This window comes from Emydura macquarii, unplaced genomic scaffold (genome assembly GCF_026122565.2).
Source record: "Emydura macquarii macquarii isolate MOO-44397 ecotype Brisbane River unplaced genomic scaffold, CSIRO-AGI_Emac_v2 contig_1477, whole genome shotgun sequence".
Taxonomy (NCBI): domain Eukaryota; kingdom Metazoa; phylum Chordata; order Testudines; family Chelidae; genus Emydura; species Emydura macquarii.
In genome coordinates, this window is record NW_027131614.1 from 956,443 (window position 1) to 977,645 (window position 21,203).

The 21,203-nt window shown below is 40.0% G+C and overlaps 1 protein-coding gene across 1 annotated transcript in view; it reads right to left on the reverse strand.

The window, feature by feature from the left end:
- CNBD1 (cyclic nucleotide binding domain containing 1) overlaps positions 1–21,203 on the reverse strand; it is a 164,040-nt gene that overhangs the window by 107,277 nt on the left and 35,560 nt on the right. The window contains exon 4 of the mRNA XM_067553512.1: positions 4,680–4,825. Coding sequence (XP_067409613.1) covers positions 4,680–4,825 — 146 coding nt within the window. The remainder of the gene's footprint in view (positions 1–4,679; positions 4,826–21,203) is intronic.

Below are 21,203 nucleotides of genomic sequence, written 5' to 3' on the forward strand. Positions count from 1 at the left end.
AACACCTTACATCAAAAAAATGTGTAAATAAAAAGTATTTTAAATGTAATTTATTATGGTTTGTAAGTTTAAGAAATGCACCTATCAGACTTCTCTAAGTGCAGGTACAAAGTACACTTTAAACAACTAAACAACCTCAATTTGGTCTAAGGTAAGTTGAAAGACTCCAGTTGGATCAAGAAGACACCTAAATCTCACATTTGGGGGCTCTATCAGCAACTGAATGTCTAAATACCTATTTCAATACCTATGTGCCAATTTGAAGGACTACATGCAGATGCTCACAGATGTTATGGAGCACACAGAAAGCTGCAATTACTCTAGGGTTTCACAAGCATTTAGGTTGTGACATTTCATTTCTAGGCTTTTCCATTTCTATTTCTGTACCCCCAAATGAGAAGTAACCTGGACTGTGATTGTGGACTAGTGCCTCAAACCATGGAACACACATATACTTCTCCTGCCCTAAGAGTTTGTTTGAAGGTCGCCTCACTGACATTCACCGACTTACCTCTGATACAATGAACTGGATTTCAGACCTGGACATTTACCTATAAACTGATCATTGCAAACCAAAGCAATGCCATACAAAGAAGATGATTGTCTCTTCTTGTACAAACTAAAATTCTTTAATTTTTTTGCATCATGAACTATGTTTACTCTCATTCACAGGTGGAGCAGCTCTAATATGAGCAGTTTTGTTGTGCAAGAAAGTAAAGAGGGGGCTTAGTCATCCATAGATGTCTCTGCCACTCGCTGCCAGTTCAGAGAACCACAAAGTTGTCCTCCCAGTGGAAGGAGCTTTTCTTGCCCCATAGTCTGCCTTCCTCAGAGTTCCGTTTGTCTATGTAAATGGACAAAAATTTGCCTGTCTCTTTTCTGATACCACATCAGAGAGCTATTACGCCATGTTTTGCTTCATGTCAGGCACCAAACTCCAGAACCTGAAGGATGTAGTAACAAAGAAACAGAAAGATGTTTCTGAGGGAAAAGGGTGACTATGACCCGTGAGACAGAGGGTTTTAGTTTTTCCATCAAGAAATCCCAAAATCTTAAATGGAAAAGAGGGCTCTTTAAAAATTCCCACAGTCCTTAGCCACTGTAATACTCTATGGAATGATTGAGCAGCATGTCCCAAAGGCACTCACTAAAACACAGTTAAGCAATTTGCTAAGTGTAGAAAGAAAACATGACTGTGATGGCAGAAAAGCTGTTGAGTGAACACGCTGTGTTACCAACTAAGCTGACCAGGCCTCTCCGGATATGTGACGACAGTAGTAGCTGTAGCATGGATTAGGCCCAACAGCATTCATTGTCAAGAAATATGTCTTGCCATCAGTCCCAAGTACCTTTTGTTCAGTTCCATCAATTCCACTAATTCAACCCCCATTTCAACAACTTTTCACCCTCTAATGTTGACATTCTTAAAACACTTGTAGACGATTTAGTTCATTTAATCTTTCCTCATAAATCAATCCCACAACCTCTTAATCATTTTTGATGTTTATCTTCAAATTCCCTCTAATTTGTGAGCATCTCTGTGACACAAAGATGGCCAGATTTCTACGCAGTAGTCTAGATAATGCCTCAAGGGGAACACCCCGTTCAGAGACATGAAGTGACTGCATTAATGGTCTCACGCTGTATTACCATATCCTACTGCAAACTCATATGCATTTAATTGACCACGATCACCATATAGGTCTCTTTTGGCATTATTGCTTTTCCAGTGTTCCCATCTCATATGAATACCTATGTTTTGGAGTATTTTTGACCAGAGATAAAAATGTGCTATATTTCTGTGCCAAACCTTATTTTGTTATAGGTTTCTAAATTCTCAAAAGCCTTTTGTATTAGTTCTTCTTTTCATTAGTGCCTCGAACATCTCTAAATGTTGTATCTGCAAATATAAGGCCAGATTCTGCCTCCCTTATGTTTGAATTCATTAAAGTTATGTACATGCATGAGTCTACCCAGGATCAGAGCCTAACTCCACAAGTAGTCCCACTGAAACCAAAGCAAACCCTAATCATAAGGTAGCAATTGCCCTTTGGTGCAAGAGCCATTGAGAGATCTCTCTTCATGTAAGTACAAAGCACATGCCCATATTTGAAAAATAACGTGTCTTTATTTCTTAAAAATACACAGAATTACCAAATGTTAAAATCAAAGGTAATCTTTTAGGGCTCACTATTTTTTTCCCCCCATCTACTCAGTAAGTGGCATAACACCTCATAAGTTCTATAATTTTATAAGTATGATTAATGCAGAACAGCAGATGAAATATTACAAAAACATATAATTAGTCAACCAAAACATAATAGTTGCTGAACTCATAGAGAGTTAACAGGTCTGTTAACAATAAATTAACTAGTCTTTTTGGGCTTTATCCAGCACCCACTGATGTCAATGAGAGATATGTCACTGATTCAATGTATGCAGTACTACTCCATTGATATATATCAAATTCCTTTGATAGAAGTCAGAAAATGTCACACCGTTAGTATTTCCAAAAAGATACCTGGAAAGCAAATTAGTGTAGAAACCCGTTATAGAATTTGTTGGAGTGTGTAAGAAAAAAGAATGGTTTTCTTGAACTGTTCTCTGAAAAATAATCTTCTGAAATTAAAAACATGACTGGCATGTATTAATTTTATCGAGTCTGTTTTACTTAGTATAAAATCAATTTAGGGCTTATTTTTGGGTCATAGCATCCGATTAGATTGAAAATGTTGCTTAGCCACGTTCAAGGAACTGGAAAATAGTGCACATTGATGCAAAGCAGCTTTGTCTTTAAGGCAGTATGTGACAGGCTGAGTCATGAAGATTAGCTTTAATCTCATACACAGCTTGGCGATCAGCAGTTTTAGCCACCATTTTACACCACATTGTGATGTCGAATTAACTGTTTCAAAATCAGTAGGGCACCTTATCTAGAAAAACATGAATGTCCCAGTGACCAAGATACGTAGGATAATTCACAGTGAAGTCCTCAATTCTTTCAAATTTGTATAGGGAATCAAAATGCCAATTTTCATGACTACCATTTGAGTCACTATCTTAGACGTTAAATTTCTCCTATTCATTATCCCTACATCATTATGCAAATGTAGTTCCTGCCTGCTCACATTCTAGTTTAGTCTGCCTGCTAATTACACAGCAATGCTGTATTGTAAGTAGCTCTATTCTGAGTTCCATACTTTGATTTCCATATTCACTTTAGATGCAGTATTTCAAACATTTAAAGGGATCATTAGAATGCAACATTTAAGAATAAATGGATCTGTTGGGTCAAACTGAGGCCCACTGTTGTAGCTGTATGAATATAATCCCATCACTAACCTCCAGTATACTAGACACTATTACAAGAGGATATGAGTTTTAATTGTTCACTCGTTTTTTGGTAGAACGTGGAGTTTGAGGAATGCATGTGTCAAAAGAGTTAACCTAGCAAAAAATATAGCATGGTTTACATATATCACTGTTTCATGTTAGGACACCTAAACAAAGGGTTTATTAGTCAAGTACTTCTAATTTTCATAACTCTCAAAAAAAGACACCTCTCCTTTTTTTTTTTAAATTAAGTTTTCTCCTTCAACTCCTGTTTTGTGAAATGAGTACAAACTATTGCACATGCATAAGAGATTAAATTTTATCGTATGCATTGTAGGTCCAATGCCACAGTGAGGCTATATAACATTAAACGCCATTGCTCTGATGATAGATAACTCAGAATAATTTGCTTTCAGAATGCATTTTACAGCAAGACTGTCCTCTCACTAGAATACATCATAAGAGCAATGGCACTTTGTATTATCCATCACCAGAGCAATGATGTTTGATGTTATCCATCTTAAAAGCAATGGCACTTAATATTATACATCAAAGTGATGGTATTCTAATGATGTACAATACAAAACAGCATTCCTTGATGACCTGGTTATAACACAGGGTTAGTCTAATTTGGAAGATGTGATTAGAAGTTTTTGAAAAGAAAAAGTTTAAGTTTTAAGTTTTTAAAAGTCTAACCTACACGGATTTTATATTAGTATCTCCCATCAGATAAATTGAGGGATCTTTTAGAGTTTTTATTTCCTGATGATTGGAGAGAATCTTTGGGGGAGGGGGGAAGGGAATGACATTTCTCAGTACAATATAGTTATAGGAATGGAAATAGTGCTATAATATAGAGTAGGATTAGAAAAGTGTCAAGTTCGGCTTCCAAAAATTGAGGCATCTAACATCATTCGTCGCTGTTTAAAATCTTGGTGTTTTTGATTTGTAGTCACTGAGTACTGTTCAGAATCTGCAGGTCCAGCTAGAAGCAGATGTCTTGCTGAAGGATACAGCAAACACCCTTGTAGGTTTCTTAACCCAATCTAGTATGACTAGAACTTAAACTTTGTGCCTAAAATTCACTCTAAAAATGAAAAAAAAAAATCCAGAATGTTTTAATATGGACATTTATTTTTTTCCCCTCAAAACACAACTGATCTGCCATTGACAGCACCTTCACAGTCTTTTTGAATTATAAGACTGTGTCCCTTCCCAAAAATATATCCCTAACAGACTGCGATATATGCAAAGATACAGAATGTATCTGTTTCAGCACCAGGAAAAGCAATCTATTTGTATTTTATAACCAGATAAGAAAATCATTGTGACAGCTTTATTGCTACCTGTGCTTCCTTTTACCCAATATTCCTTGATGGCACACATGCTGAGTTCCTTAAGTTCTTCATCAGACAGCTGAGCCCTGATGTCAGGAATGAGCTTCATGGCCTTATACACTGCCTTATGTTCTTTAGCAGATCTTAGAATGGGGCTGTAAAATAATTTATTAATATACTTCAGAATGTAACTCATTTGGGAGATTAGATCCATAGAATCTGCTTTCTAGTCAAAATTATTTATCGTTGTGTTTGCTGATAAGTTTGAACATTAGACACTACTTCTGCTACAGAGATCCACTATGCCTTAGCTAGCATTGAATTAACTATAGTGAACACAGCCCTGTTTTCCAGTACATAACACTGTTTTTTACATTGAGCATAACCAATTCCATTGCAACTACTATTTCATTGAGATGCTCTACACAGTAAATTTATGGCCTTGGACTATAAGAATATTTGTCACCATATAACATTTTGAGATCTTGTCAGAAACATATGTGTAGTAATTATTCATTTTACAAATATAACATTAATTAACTTATAAATGCACGTGGTAATAGAAGAATTACAACTTGTTTATTTTGTGCAGTAAGGAAAGTATCTCAAAGTCACAGGGTATTAAAAAGAGTTCCATCATATAAAGATAAATCATGCATCATTCCTACAGTACTCACTTAGCAGTAATCCAGTTCAGTATTGGCTCTGCTGGGTTTAGCCTTTGTAATGCTCTCGGCTAAAGAAACTTTACACAATGATACAGAGCACTGTGAAACTGAGCATTCTTTCCTATCTTGGTGTGCATCCAACTTCTCCCCCATAAATAGTACCTCTTAAAATGAATGAACCAAATGAAAATGTTTAGTTATAAATATTCAGACTGAAAAAATAAAATTACATGCACAATATTTAAAGTGGAATACTATTATGCATATTTAACTATATTCAAAAGGGGGAAAGGTATGTACTGCAGAAAAAGGAACCTAGGGCTTGATTCAAAGCACATTGAAATCAGTGGGTGTTTTCTTATTGACTTTTAAGAGCTTTAGATCAAGCCCCAAAAGTGAACACTTAAATCTGTACTGCGAGAAGGTACACTATGATTTTCTCTACAGAGGACGGGGCATATTTAATCACAAAGTTATTAAATTTCATGCTTCCATATATTAAATCAATTTATGGACTTGTGCAGTATTTCATTACTAACTTTAAATGTAAGAAACAGAAATTAAAATAGAGTGGTTTTATGCTCATTAGTTAATGTTCCAGTGCTCATTAACAAATACTTCTTCTATTTTTACTCTCATTTCCTCTGTTTAAATAGCTCCCAACTGCTCATTACAGTTTCTTTCTTTAAAAAAAAAAAAAAAAAAAAAAGAAAGAAAAGAAAGAAAGAAAGAAAAATCTTTTATATTGTGACCTAAAGGTAAATAGAAGCAAAGGAAAGGTTTATTTTCACTGATGCTCAGACCAAAGTGTTATTTAATTTAAATTTTGGAAGAGAATTCTCCAAATACCTTTTAACTCATTTCAACTATTATTTATACCTTCTCATACCTGTAGCTCTAAAATATTTGCTCAGCCAAAACAGATTATAAATACAAGTGCAAGGTAGGCTTCGTCTGGCCCCTCCCCTGAGGTGTGGCTCATCTCTTCACTGGTACTTGCTACTTGAAGCAGCTTCTCCCCTCTCCTCGCATGGGATGGGCCCTGCGTTCTCTTTTGTGATGCCCACTGCCCCCACCCAAGGTGCCTGGGACACAAGTGGTGCTGTCCCCTGGGAAAATGAATAATGCTACCCCTGCTGGCAAGAAGCATAAAAGTACACAAGACACAAAGAAATGATGCCCCCCAAAATAACAATATAACAAAGCAGGTCTTTATTGGAAGCAAGAAAAGCTTAAGGTTAACTAATAAGTACTGAACATTAACCACTCAATAAATCACCCACCTCCCAATCAGGGCCCAAGCATAATTTTTTCAGGCCCAGTACAAACTTGTAACATGGGCCCCCTCCCATGTGGGGGCCCTGCTGCCAACACTCACAGTTATCCCAACCCCAGCTCCCTCCCTGGCACCCTCCCAGGCAGATAGTAAATTGAGGGTGAGTCCCAGTGCTGCAGCTCTGCGAATGGCAGCCATCTTAAACAAGAAGATAAAGGTCTTCTTACAATGTCTTTGCCTCTGAGTGGGACAGGCCCCTCTCTTGGCTCCCAGGTCTGGAATCTTGGGGCACTGTCACTGTCGGCAGGTCAGACCTCTGACACTGGTCTCTGCAGGGCTGGAACTGCCCGTCCTTGTGCTTGATCCCACAGCAGTTCAAAGACTCCCTTTGTGGGAGGTGGAGTTAATCAGAGACTCCCTGAACTGCTCTGCTTCTCTCTCAGCAATATATTCAACACTCAAAATATCCGGAATCTAAACCTAGTCTCTGTCTCTGAGTCAGATTGTCTTCTCCCTTGGAGGGGGTTGAGCAGCACTGACTCATCATTGGCCCTGCAAACTGCTTGACTATATCAACCCATGGAGAAGCCTCTCTATTGGCCTCAACAGAAGTTTCTTGTCCATTCTGTTCCCACCCCTGACTCCAAGGATGCTGGGAAGTGGTGTCAGAGAGCTCTACTAGCCATTACAGTTGCAGTCCCTTAGTTAGGAGACCCTCGAGGATCAGTCCAGAGCTCCAGGGACTGGCAAACTCCAAAATGGGATTACACAAAGTCGCTCGCTTTCTTTAATGCATTTAATGAAGCCAATAGATATCTTGAGGATTTCCATAGGCAACTTGGCAGACTCTCTCATTCCTTGGACTATGGCACAGAAACTCAGTTCAGGGCTCAGTTTCCTGTCCAGCGAGGTTACTGGCCTAGTGCATGGGGGAAGCACTATATGTGATTTGTCTTTTTTTTTTTTTAGTTTTTGATGCAGTCCAGCATGATAGTCTTGTAAGCGAACTAGAAAAATGTGGTATAGAGTCTGTTATCAGTTGTTGGCAGCATGTGTGTCCTCCCAGTGCGTATGTTGTCTCAGCTCTGCGCAGACAACTGAGACACCAAACCACGATTATCCAATAAACCCACAGATCCCTTTCAGCAATGAAGGCACCAGGCCAGGTTTATTGTCAAACAAGCACAGTAAAAAGCATCTTATACGTGCTATAAGTACACTTAACCCGTGTATGCCCATGACAATGGTACTGGCTCAGTAAATGGCAGGATTTTCTGTTCCTCACTCGGCCAGACAAAGAGACTTCCTTTGAGACTCTCCTTTATACACTGATACAAACAAGTTGTGTATTGCTCCTCTGATGTGTGTAGTTGTCACCCTCTGACGTGGTAAGATACCACCTTTTACTTTCTACCAAACGGTTCAAGCAAAACATCTCTACCCTTAATATGGTCATTCTGAGGGGTCAGTAAGCCCTCATTATCTTTGGGATATTGGGATGTTCTGGTACCTTTCTGGAATGTGCTTGCGTGAGTGCTCTGTACATACTGCTTCTTTAGGAATGTGTGTATCAGCTCTGTTCTTCCCAGTTACTGTGAGCCTGCCAGCATTCCCAGCCTGACTTCTGCTAACTTTGAACAGCAGGACTTGATCATCACTTTATCTCAGACCTGGCCTGTTATACTAGGCCTCGTGTCTCAGGTTCTCACTTTCTACTACTGAGTCAATAACTGTAAAGTGGGTGCACAACTGACTGAAAAACCATCAAACAATAGTTATCAATGGATTGTGGCCAAACCTGGAGGACATATCTAGCAGGAGTTTGTCCTGGGTCTGGTATTATTCAACATTTTCATTAAAGACTTAGTTAACTGAGAGGAGAGTATGTGTGTAAAATTTGTAGATGTCACCAAGATGGGAAGGATTGCTAGCACTTTGGATGACAGGATTAGAATTCAATAGGATTTAAATAAATTGGAGAACTGGTTTGAAATCAACAAGATAAAATTCAATAAAGACAATTTCAAACTACTACACTTAGGAAGAAAAAACAAATGCACAAATACAAAATAGGGAATAACTGGTTAGGCACTTATACTGCAGAAAAAGATTGTGGGTTTACAGAATAAACATAGATTATGAGCCAGTGCCCAGAGTGCAAGCCTATAATGTGATGTAGTTGTGAAAAAGCTAATATCATTCTGGGTGTATTAACAGGATTGTCATATATATGGCATGGGAGATGTTTTTTCCACTCTACTCAGCTCTGGTGAAACCTCAGCTGGAGTACTGTGTTCAGTTTTGAGAGCCATGTTCTAAGAAAAATGTGAAAAAAATTGGAGAATCCAGAGGAGAGCAACAAAAATGATAAAAGAGTTAGAAAACGTGACCCATGAAGAAAGGTTAAAAACCCTGACTACATTTAGTCTTGAGAAAAGAAGATTGAGGAGGGAATCTGATTATAGTCTTCCAATATGTTATGACAAAGTGGATGGTGATCAATTGTTCTCCATGTCCACTGAAGGTAGGAGTAACTGGCTTAATCTGCAGCAAGGGACATTTAGGTTAGATATTGGGAAAGACTTTCTAACTATTTGAATAGTTAAGCACTGGAATATCTTAGCAAGAGAGGTTGTGGAATTCCCATCATTGAAGGTTTTAAAGAACAGGGTAGAGAAAGACCTGTCAGGGATGATCTAGTTTACTTGGTCCTGTCTCAGTGTGGGAGGGGATGGACTAGATAACCTCTTAAGGTCCCTTCCAGCCCTACATTTCTATGAATTTTCATTCTCTTCATCCATACTTTTCCCTTCACTCTGGGGTCTGATTCTGAAATGTCCTTCCTCTGATACACCTCCAGCTCTTCTACCTGATATTCAGCTCAACCACCTATCCTCCCTGCCAGCCTCTAGTCTTGCTTCTTTCACTCAGCCTTCAAATATGCTCTTGTATCCCTCATCTCTGAATACAACTGGATCCCCAATTTGGACATGCAGTTACTGCAGCAATGAATGCAGATGGGAATAAAATAGATTGGGGAGTTGGAGGAGAGAGAGCAGACTGCCTGGAGAGGAGAATTGCAGGGGAGCACTGGGTCAGGACAAAGGCTCTTTGGAATGGAAACCAGAACCAGAGAGGGGACTGATGATCTGAGGAAGCCTGCCTGAATCACAATCCAATGAGGAAGGGGTGTAGAATCCTTTAGCCAAGGGGGAGGGAGTTATGAGTCAAAAGACCAAGGCAGGAGCAAACCAGTGAACTAGACTCTCCAGAGAGGCCAGGAGCTGCAGTAGGACTGGCAAAGGTCCTGGCTGAGAGGAACTGGGAACCCAAAGCTTTGGAACAGGAGTGAATTGGAAGCTCTGAGAGGGAAAAGTTTGGGCATAGAGGGCCAAAGGAGACTGTATTTTATAAAGCATTAATAAATTTGTCCCCCAGGAATGGGAATGTTATTTTAAGCACTCTGGGCTGTGAATAAAATTATTGGGGAGATCCAGGGGGGAACCGAGGGCAGGTAGCTCGCAGAACTGTACTGTACCAAAAGAAAGCATGCTATGGGATGGCACCCTACCACACTACTGAGAACAGAGCACTAATTTTGATCATAGTGTCAAGTTTGGATTTGGTGAACCTGAGGAAAGCAGGAGGAAACATGATTTTAAGCCACCTTTCTGCTTCACAATCCAGGACCAGCAGAGTCCATTTTGGCCTTAGCATAATTCAAAGACTAAGGCCCGCTGTAAATTTTGCTGGCTGCTGTGGAACCTATGCTATGATGGCTCTTGTGCTACCCAAGGACTCTTCTGTCAGCAGAAATCCAAAGTTGTGTCTTTAGGTAGCTGCTGTGCACTGCTAAATTCAAGCAGCATTAACCAAGGCTGAAAATCTGGCCCCCTATGTTGAAAGTGCTCTAGCAGGCTTAAATAGATGGCATTGCCCCAGCGTTGTCCATTTGCCTTTGCTCTCTCATTTAGATGCAAATCAGTTTTGTGCACCAAAGCGTCACCTGTCAATATTGTAGGTGCTGGTGCTTGGCATGCAATTACCCATCTTGCATGCACAGCTCAGGTGCATCTTTTAAAAAAGGTAGTCTCCATAAGTACATTTCCATAAGTAGTGCAGCTGGACTATTGTATGCTGTTCAACCATTAAGCACCGAATGAGTTAATAATAGGATACAAAAAAGGGAAAGATAATTGTCATTTTGGACTACACACAGCTGGGATACAGACCACCACAGTAACAACTGGAATAAAAAACTTGGTTAGTCAACAGATTTGACTCTATAAAGCAGACTGAATTTAAATAATAATATGATTTCTTGAGATGCTCACAATGCCATTATAAGTAACCTAATAAAATAACATTAGAGAGATTGCATTAAATATTTGGAGACACAAGTAATATAAAATGGCAATTTAACAGAATGATTACTTTAATCAACACAATTACTCATTTAGGGCCAAATTCTTAAATCAAGGTTACTGTAACTTGATGTGCCTTGTGAGGCATTCTTCATTTATTTCCAGATATTGTTACAGCAGGAAAAGCCAGAAGTAGCCCATAATCAGCCTTCAGCTGTAGTTCGGTTTTCCATATCTAAAGAATACACTTATCCATACAGAGATCCTGTCCTGGCTAGTGATCAGGCAATTTTACTCATGTTAACAAAACACACTCTTCTTGCAAATAAGGTAACATTATAGTTCAAGAGAACAGATGACTTAGAGGACCTAGTAATCACTAGTCAGCTTGCACTTTTAGATAAATGGTCCAAATATCACCTATACTGATATACGATAACTATTTTAGGTTACTCACTAAGGATGGTTTGGTGTCTGGCCCACATGAAACAAATTGGGACCTTAGCCCTGTCCCTAATGGATGGACAGAGTGGGTAATAATGGATAAAGCAAAAGTGGTGGAATTGATGGTTAGTCAGACATTTTAAAAGCTTGTAATAAAATTCCTTACAAGACTACTGAGGAAACTGGATAACAACAGGTTGAGTAGTACTGTGAACTCCTTCCATGATTAAGATTGGAGATATGAAATCAGAAAACAATGGAAGTAAAGAACGGCTAGATTCTGCTACTCGTACGCACAGGGAGAAGTACTTTGCTTCATGAGGAGCACCACTGGTTTCTTCATAAAGAACTCTCAGGATGTGAAAAGTTACTAACAGGGGTGATTTAAGGATCAGTATTGTCAAATGTATTTAATAACAATTTGAAAGATAGAGTGAAAAGCAAGGTAGGAACATTTGCTATTCATACAAAATTTTGGTCAGTAAAATGCTACAAGCGGTAGGATTGTGAGGAGCTAATCAAATGGGCCAACACAAAGGCAGATGAAATTCAATAAGGGACAACGACAAAATAAATCACATGAAAATAATTCATTTAGACTAGTTGCCCACACTGACTCTCAATAGCTGAAACCTCCCTGGGAAAAGATCAAAGCAACTTAACAGAAAGCACAGTGAACAATCTGATGATATGCACAGCAGCAGTTATGAGTGAATAGGATACTGGAATGTATAGACTTAGAAAAGGACTAGTCCAAAAAAATAAAATAAATGAAGCAGTGACATGACCACATTATGAAGACAGGTCTATCTTCTCAGTTTGCAACTACATATTTATCTAGTCCTTCAATACACATTATGCTAAATATAAACGTGCAATCTCCCTCTTATAGTCACATGTAAATTTTCATAGATGTGCTTTGCAAACAGAGCAAAGGCTTTTAAGAGGTATGGAGCCAGTGCCTTCAGATATAAAACTACAACCTAATGTGCAACCACTGAACCATTTAAGATAATGGAATGATTTTGAGGGGTACTGAATACTGTGAATATTCACATCAGATCAGCTGAAAGTTGTTTCTGTTATTGTGATGCACTGGAAAACGCAGAGTCCCTCCCATTTTTGAGGAGTGATGGCCCAATGTGAATTCACTGGGCTGTGAGGCAAAACAAAGCTAACATTTATTGACAATTTTTGCATTGTAATTTGAAAATAACTGATAACCCACGCCCGTTTCATGCCAGCAAGAGAAGAGAAAAGCAGCAACAGCTGTAATCCTGACTGGATTACACCTTTTCCCCCAGGTTACACCTCCCCACCCCTACACCCATGGAACAACAACTGTGCAGGAGTCCATCCCTGTTTCAATCCCTGGATTTGAGAAAGAAAGAATCCTGACTCTATCTCCTTTCCTGGAGTCCTTCCCGACCTTCCTTCATAGCCTTCCACAGGAGCCCACCTCACTCCCTATGACGCCCCTCTCAAACTGAGTTTTCTCCACCATTTTAAATAAATCACACAGCTGATCAGCACCATCTTCAGGAGGTTGGGTAGCTAATCCAACACAGGGTCTGGCTGTGTGCAACCACCCATACAGGGCCAGCCAGCCTGTGACACCCCCTCTTTTCAGTGACGCATCTACCTCCCTTTGTCTCTTTTAGCTCACAACATAAATCCACCCAAAAACATTTTAAAAAAAAAGCAGCAAATTCATGCTACTAACATGCTGTTTGCTGATCATCCCTTTGTTCACTCTGCTGGTATGTTATATCCCTTCCTCCAATCCATTGCCTGTTTTGTCAGGACAAGGCCCATCTCTTATTCCATGTTTGTACAGTGCCTAGCATATTTGGGTTCCAATCATAATACCAGTAATAAATAATAAATCTTCCCCATTTTTGCTTTTCTCCAGGTCATGCTCACTGATGCCCTGTCACAGCAAAGCTTCTTCTGCCTGAGCAGTGCTGTGTCTCATCACTGCTGCTCCTGCTGTCAGCATGCAGCTATACAAGGCAGTCCCTCCCACCAGAGGGTAAGGATATGTCTACACACTGGTTAGCCTGCCTGAGATAGTTTGAATCCAGCTAGCATGGATAACAACAGCAGTGAAGACAGGACCACGCAGGCTTCAGCACAGGTAGTACAAGCCCAGCACAGACCTTGAGTACTAGCCTGCACTGCTCAATTTTCACCGCTTTTGTTACCTGTGGTAGCTGTAGTCAAGCTAGTTTGAGCTGACTGGCCCATGCACAGCTTTTGCTAGGTAGACATACTCTTAAAATGCTGCCACCACAGTGTCTCAAGCTGCTGCTATCACAGGGAGAGAAGAATCCATCTCAAGATCCAAATGTTGGTCTCACACATCACTGGCACCAGACCCTATAAGAACAATATTATTTGTATTACAAAAGTGCCTGGAAGTACAAAGTGAGATGGGGATCCCATTGTACTAGGCAGTGTGAAAGAGAGAGAGAGGCAGAAGCAGTTCCTGCCCTGAGAACAAAGTAGTAGCATTGTCCCCATTTTATAATGAGGAACAGAGGCACAGACATCACTTATCACTGGCCCATGGTCACATAGCATTTGCTGCAGAGGTGACACACAAACTAAAACAAAAGTGTATAAACAAGAAACATATTTAAGGATCAAAACTGATTTTACAAACATTGCTGTACAAACCTGAGTCTCACACTAAAACAAATTACAGGACATTGTGAACATCTCACAGATGTGTTCTCAAAAAGAAAAAGAATACTTTCAAGGTAGTAAAATCAAACTCACATCTCAATGTGCATTTGCTCATGTGTTGTCTTCAGAAGTTTGCTTTTTTTGTTAATAGATGCTTCACATGTATTTAAGCAGATAATTTTCATTAGACCTCAAATAATATAATGTGATCAAAGTTAGGGTAACATACAACAGGTGGCAAGAGTTGCTTACAACAGATAAACTGGGTACTTCAGAAATTACATGTACTAACTGACATCTTTTTAAATATATTTCAAACCTGCTTCCCCCCTGACTAGATCTCCTCCTCCCCAATTCATTTATTCCATCTGTTTGCTCATATTAAGTTTGGCAATAAAACAAAGTTATGCCAGTCATTTCCATGAGAAGAAAGCCAAAACTTTTATATAATGCAACAGCGACAGTCATGTTCCTGTTGAGAGGATTCCTTGTTTTCAGTAATATTTGTGGTAGGTCATTAATAGATCGCATACACCACTTATTGGTATCAGATGTTATATCATCATCTCTAGACAGCATCTGCTTCTGCATAAGTCTCCATGTTTACCTTCAAGAATGTCAATCATTCTATATTCAGTCTCTCTTGTCAATTAGTAGCAGCTCTGACAGCTGCAGTGAAAGGAAAACAGTTTAAATGCTTGATAGTTATTATGGATAAGACGTGTCTCTTTTTGGGGAGAGAGAGGGGGGATGTCTCTAAATGATGTAAGCAAGGTTTAAGTGTCTGAGTGGCACTTCTTCTTGCTCAGTCAGCTGAAAGGGGGGCATTTTATTTGCACGGGCTTTGTATTTGCATAAGTACAATTAAATATTTAGCATAATTTTACTGTATATGGATAAGCACACCTAGGCGCTAAGCGTAATAAAAAAAAAAGGTTAGCATGGCTGGTTTGGGGCTACAAACCACTTTTGTGTTAACTGCTGGGGTAATAGAATGTTGTTCTTTAATTGTATAAACAGATGTCAGCAGAACTGTGACTAGCCTGTTATGATAAAATAATTTACCCTAAACTAAACAAAGCCCAGCAAGGGTGGCGGACAGATGTTTTAACATTGTAAAAAGGACGGGGGGGTGTAAAAAGTCTTCCCCCATGTCTAATTTTTCTGATTATTTACATAATCCTCTACCACACAGATTAGTGCTACTTTCTTCTACCTTTTGTGGTGTGCCAAACAGTATACCCACTGCTCACCAAATGGAGTTCTGGGGTTGGATGGCCTTCCCAAGGCCACTCCAATTCTGCACCAGGATGACTGAGTTTTTGTTTCTTTTACTGGCACCCTACTAGCCCCTCTAGCATGTAAAAGAGAGAGTTCCACTTAGCAGGAAGTTTCTTTTCAGTTTGTACATGGATGGATTGGTTTCACCTGCATTTCTCAGACTTTTATTGAATGCCTGGAAGGGGTTCAGACTCATGGAATCACAGAAGCTAGAGACATGCCTGGCAATAACCTCAATCAAGCTGTGAAAGACTCAAGTTTCACGTCTCATATATAAAAATTGACATATGTGGTTCTTATCTTTACTATTTTTGCTATACGTTATGCCAGCAGCACTCATTCTGGCTCTTCTCCCCCAGTGAGCTGGGCTCTGTTTTACTGCCTCCTTCTGTTGTGGCATGGAAATATTTTCTCTCCCTAGTCCTGGTGGTTTCACTGGTATTGTTACTACTGTTATCTTGAACCTGACCTCTCACTCTCTGGGACCAACTATTGTACTGCTTTTCAGTGTTGCAAGTATAAAAATGTAACGGTCTACAGACACTTTGTGATCTTGCATATGATGTCTGCCACTGCCTTTTTCCATGCAGCGTTATTTTGGTGTCTGGTTTCTTTACTTTCAGTAGTTTCCAGACTCTCCTGTAATCTCACCACTGGGGTCGTCCTGTGTCCTCTGTTTTCTTTTCAATCTTTAGTATTTTTTCAAAACAATTCTGCAGATTTCCCACTAACTATTACATGTAATCGTAATAGTGTTGCTCCTCTGACCATTTCCCCCCGGTTTTTAAAAGATGTCACAAGGAGTGAACAGGCTGTCGAACATATTAACATAGGTAAGGTTTACTGATTAAAAATGAAATGACCCCTAACCAACATAGGGTTGGAAACAGGACTCTCTTTCAGAGATTTAAACAAATAAACTGTGCAAATTACAGCGAGACCTGACCTAAACCCCTGCCCCAAATATTAACACCTCTAAGCTTTGAGTTTGCACAGATCTAGATCTAAGTTTTGTAGCTTGAAACTCTGCTCTTTTTCAGTTCTGCGTAAACCTGAAAGCTTGTCTCTCTCACCACCGGAAGTTGGTCCAATAAGAGATATTACCTCACCCACCTTGTCTCTCTAATATCCTGAGATCAATACAGCAACACTGCACACAGGAATTATTTGTACAGTTCCTGGCTGTTCCAGACATACATTTTTTGTCATTCCAAAATGATAAGTCCCATCCCGTATGATAACACCACAGAATTGTACAATTATAAGGTACATGCCCAAAATATGCATATCCACTTCCACAGTATGTTGCTGCAGGCCACAGGTTAAACTGGTACTTGTAGTATATAGACTAAAGGACTGTGCACTATCAAGGATTACAGCTGGTACCAACAGACCCCACTTTGAAAGTCAATACCAGCCTCTTAGAATCCAATTTCAATAAACAGCTGGAAGGAGACGAAACGATATGTACTGCCAAACTACCAGTCTGAAAGCAGAACTGGAGCATAGGTTGCAGAAGGAATGGGTCACTACAAATCAGAGGACAAAATAAAGAGCCACGTGCCTTTTCCATATTGTGGTAATAAATATATTGTCTGAGGGTTAGTCCTGCCAGCTGACACATGGCAGTCTGTATGAGGAAGTTCAGAAGGCTAGTTTTTCAGAACTCACACATTCCTCTCCTAGTCTCTGAATAAAATAGCTGATTGTGTGTGTCGATACTCTTTGCAACTCAAAGGATGAAATCTATCACTAAGATTACATAGTTTTATGTATGCTCAACCCAAATTCAATAGGCTGCTAACACAGAACGACATACTCTTTAAATCACACATCATGTAGTTTCACGTACGACATTTACACGATTTCTAGGATTTATACTTTGCCCATAACCATGGTTTCTGTACATCACATTCTCATGTGACATCAGGGATTTCAGAACAACCCACTGAGCACTGAGGGGGTAATACCACTAGAATACTAATTTCTGAAGGAACAGAATCAACAAAAATTGCATGATTTCTGTCCAGAATGGGTTTGAGGCATTGTCACAGGTGAAAGAGGAGATCAACCCAAACAAACTTTGGAATAAAATGAAAATTATGCTTGAAGATGGCTGTCATGCTGTCTGGTGTGGGACATAGCTAAGAGAGCCAATCTCAGGTCAGACAGCCAGAAAACAGGGCATGTACCCCTCACTGATGGTATATTCTATCATAAGATTTCACCAAGCCAGTAACAAACGTGAGATTCCAAAATACTTTACTAATTATGAAGCCACAGACAGTCCCCATCAGGTTCTCTAGCCTCTCATGCACCACCCAGACAAACCACACTTCTGTGATAAATGATTATTAAAACCAGAAATCATATACATTAGGTTCTTCCAGTTCCAAAGAACCAGACGCACACCCCAAGTCAATAATTCTTCAGATCTTACCCAAAAGCCACACTGGTAGCCAATCCTTTAGTAACTAAAAACTAAAGGTTTATTAATATTAAAAAAGGAAGAGAGTTTTTAAGAGGTTAATATGAATCGTATACATTACAGTTGATTTCAGAATTTGTAGATCAGGATAATAGTAGTGAAGTTAAATCTGCCAGTTTGTAATAAGTCTCTCTAGTTCATCCCAAATATTAGGGTCTCGGGCCATTGTTCAAAGCTCTTCTTTGCTAGTAAACATAATCCAGAGATGTGGAGAAGGAAAGAGGCAAGGAGATGATGTCACACTCTCCAGCTGATACCCCCTAGTCTATCTGCATAGAAAGTTACTGTCTCAAACATGGAGTCTGGGATCAAATGTTCTACATGGCTTGCTGAGTTATGAGGCATTCATTGTCTACACGCTCTCTAAAGCATCTTCGAGAGAGGCCCACTGGAAGAGTTAATTCTCGTAATGGCCCATCAGCCATGATCTTGATGTAAATTTGTCACGTGGGTGTTACAAACACATAGCAAATATTCATAACTTCAGATACAATGATGATACATGGATTTAAACAGGATAATACTACTGAGTAGCTCATAACTTTTCCAATGCTACTTTACAAGACATTCTTTGTACAAGATTTCTTGCAATTGTATAACAATGGTAGCAACAGTGATATGAATTGTCGCCTTTCTATACCTCATCACAGCAGCAAAGCACCCACTCCAAAAAGTCAACACCAGACCACACCATGGTTAATGAAGAAGGCATTTGAGGTGGCAAAAAAAAAAATGCACAGTGAAAGAAAGAGTGGCTTGGAGACTGAAGAACACAGGAGAGAATACAAAGAATTGAGCAGACAAATTCAAAAGCAGTCTAGATGAGACAAAAGCAAATACATGTGTGCAAAATGTGAGGAACATGAGAATTATAAAAAAAGCAGTAGTACAAAAGGCATGCTTACTGTGGTCAGACTTTTTTCTAAAACATTTTCCCCATGGCCAAACATAATATAAGATAATGATGGCAGAATCCTCACTGAAGAGGTTAACAAATGCAGGTGGAAAGACTACCAGTCTGTATGCCTCATCAGAGTCACTTACAATAATGGCAGACAGAAAGGAGAGCATGGACCTGGATCCATCAACCCTGTGAGAGGAAGTAAAGTGTGCTATTATGAAAATCCCGAGTGGTTTTTCACTGGGCATGGTATGAGACAAGGGTGGATTCTGTCAAGTCTTTTCAACATGTATACAGAATTTATTATGAGACAAGACCTGGAAGGTTTTGAGAAGTGGAAGGAGCTGGGATTTCATTTATGTACACCTTTTAACTGACCTCAGAGAATATGACGCTCTTCTCTGCAACCACCAATTCAACAAAACGATGTTGGAGTCTGTTAAAAAAGTTAATGAGAAACATGGGCTATCCCTGAATGTGGTAAAAACAAAATGCATAAACACTGACATAATCAATAATGGGATGGAATTGGATATCACAATCAATGGTCAAGCTGTAGAGGCACTAGATGAATTTAATTCTCTGGGATCATAAATATCTGATCAAGGAGGCTGCTTCAAAGAAACTGGAAGATGACTAGGAATGGATATTTAGCCCAGGCCTCCCTTAAGAAAGCGTGGATAAACTGTGGCCTCTTGAAATGTATGAAAGTTCAACTGGTGACAAGGTTAATTTTTCTCATAGTGACTTATGGATGTGAATCCTGGGAAACCAATCCTGCTGACAAAAGGAATTTTGAAGTCTGATGTGTGAGGCTGGTGAAGATTCTTGCATATCTCCTGGACAGAAGAGAAGATGAACGCTTGTTAGAATTATTATTAGAGAGAAGTGGACTCTATCGTCAGAAATCAACAGGTGCACACTTCAGTACATTGATCACATCAGACATAAAGATAGAAATAATCTTGAGAAAGTTATCATGGGAGGAATGTTGGCAGGTCATCATGTTAAGGGACAACCAGTGAGAATATAGATATATGGTGTGCTGTGGATCACTGAGAGGTCAGCTGCTGAGTATGCAAAATTAGGGATGGATTGAGAATACTTTCAAAAGTTCTGCTATGATATCACCATTATTCAAACATGAATAAATGCACTTTACATTACAAAGGACCAGAAGCACCTGAAGCCAGTGGAGAGGTTCTAAATGCTACTATACCACAATGAGGCAGAAATTGATTCTTTGCCCCCATGTTCCAGACTGCTGGTGAGAAGATTTCTTTTGAGGGGGCAGAGGACAAGAAATGGAAACACCAAAACATCTTCTGAACAAGCAATGGTGGGGGTGGGCTCACAAGATTGCTTCTAAAAGATCACAGATCACTCGGTGGGCCTCTGAAAATCCTAAAGGAATGGGAGTACTTTGTTGTCTGACCCCATCCTCCAACCCCATGATGTTACCAGGCCACTTCTGCTGCCCTTCCTCCCTCCCCTTCCAGCAGACTTACCATCCAGGTAAGAATAGGGACAGGTGGGAATGTCTAAATGTCACGGGAACCTCTACTCATTACCAGAGCACCTCCTTCTGGCCACATCGGGGATTTGCTCTGCCAGCCCAATGCCCTCTTCTCAGCCCATCGTCTAAGTCTCCCATTCTGCAGCCCCTCTTGCTCCTCAGGAGCTGCCACACCTTCTCTTTGTGGCCAAGTCACAATGGTCCTTCCCTTCCATGATACTATCAGAGTCTTCCACACTGCCACAGGCAGTCCTTAAGTGACTGCCCTGGGTGAGCCTAGAATGAATAGTTCTGGACAGCCCTCATTTTCACTGCCTAGATTGTGCCACTCTTTCAGTGGCTAGCAGTGGAAACCAAGCCCACCATCTCACTAGGTTCCAGCCCAGGGGGCCTGTCTCCAGCAGCCAAGGTCTGTACTACCACAAGCCTTCCTGCCACTCCCCTGGAGTGCTTCCAATCTTGCCTGACTTAGGCTCACATTCTCCACCCTTCTAGTTAACCCCTATATAGACAAACCCTTCTTCTTGGGTTCAAATCCCTTTCTCTCCCTTATCCCAGGGAGAAGGGCTGCAGCCTTTATGCTACCAGCTCCCTGGTTGTTTAGAAGCCCAGCCTGTTCCTAGGCAGATGAGCTTCCCCTCATTAGGGCTTTCCTCTCAGCCTAAATGTCCCCCAATTTGCAGCTTAATAGGTTAATCGGCCCCTCAGGGTGAGTGTGGGGAGCACACTCCATCACACTGAACCTCTATCACCCTGTGAAAGGAAATGTATTCTTCCACTGCACTCCCCTCTGAATACCAACACCATACACAGAAAAATGAAGCCTTAGACGCTATAAGGATTAATAAATGACATGGTGTTGCACACTCATACTACAATCCTTTTCCCCTTCATCCCAGGCTCATCT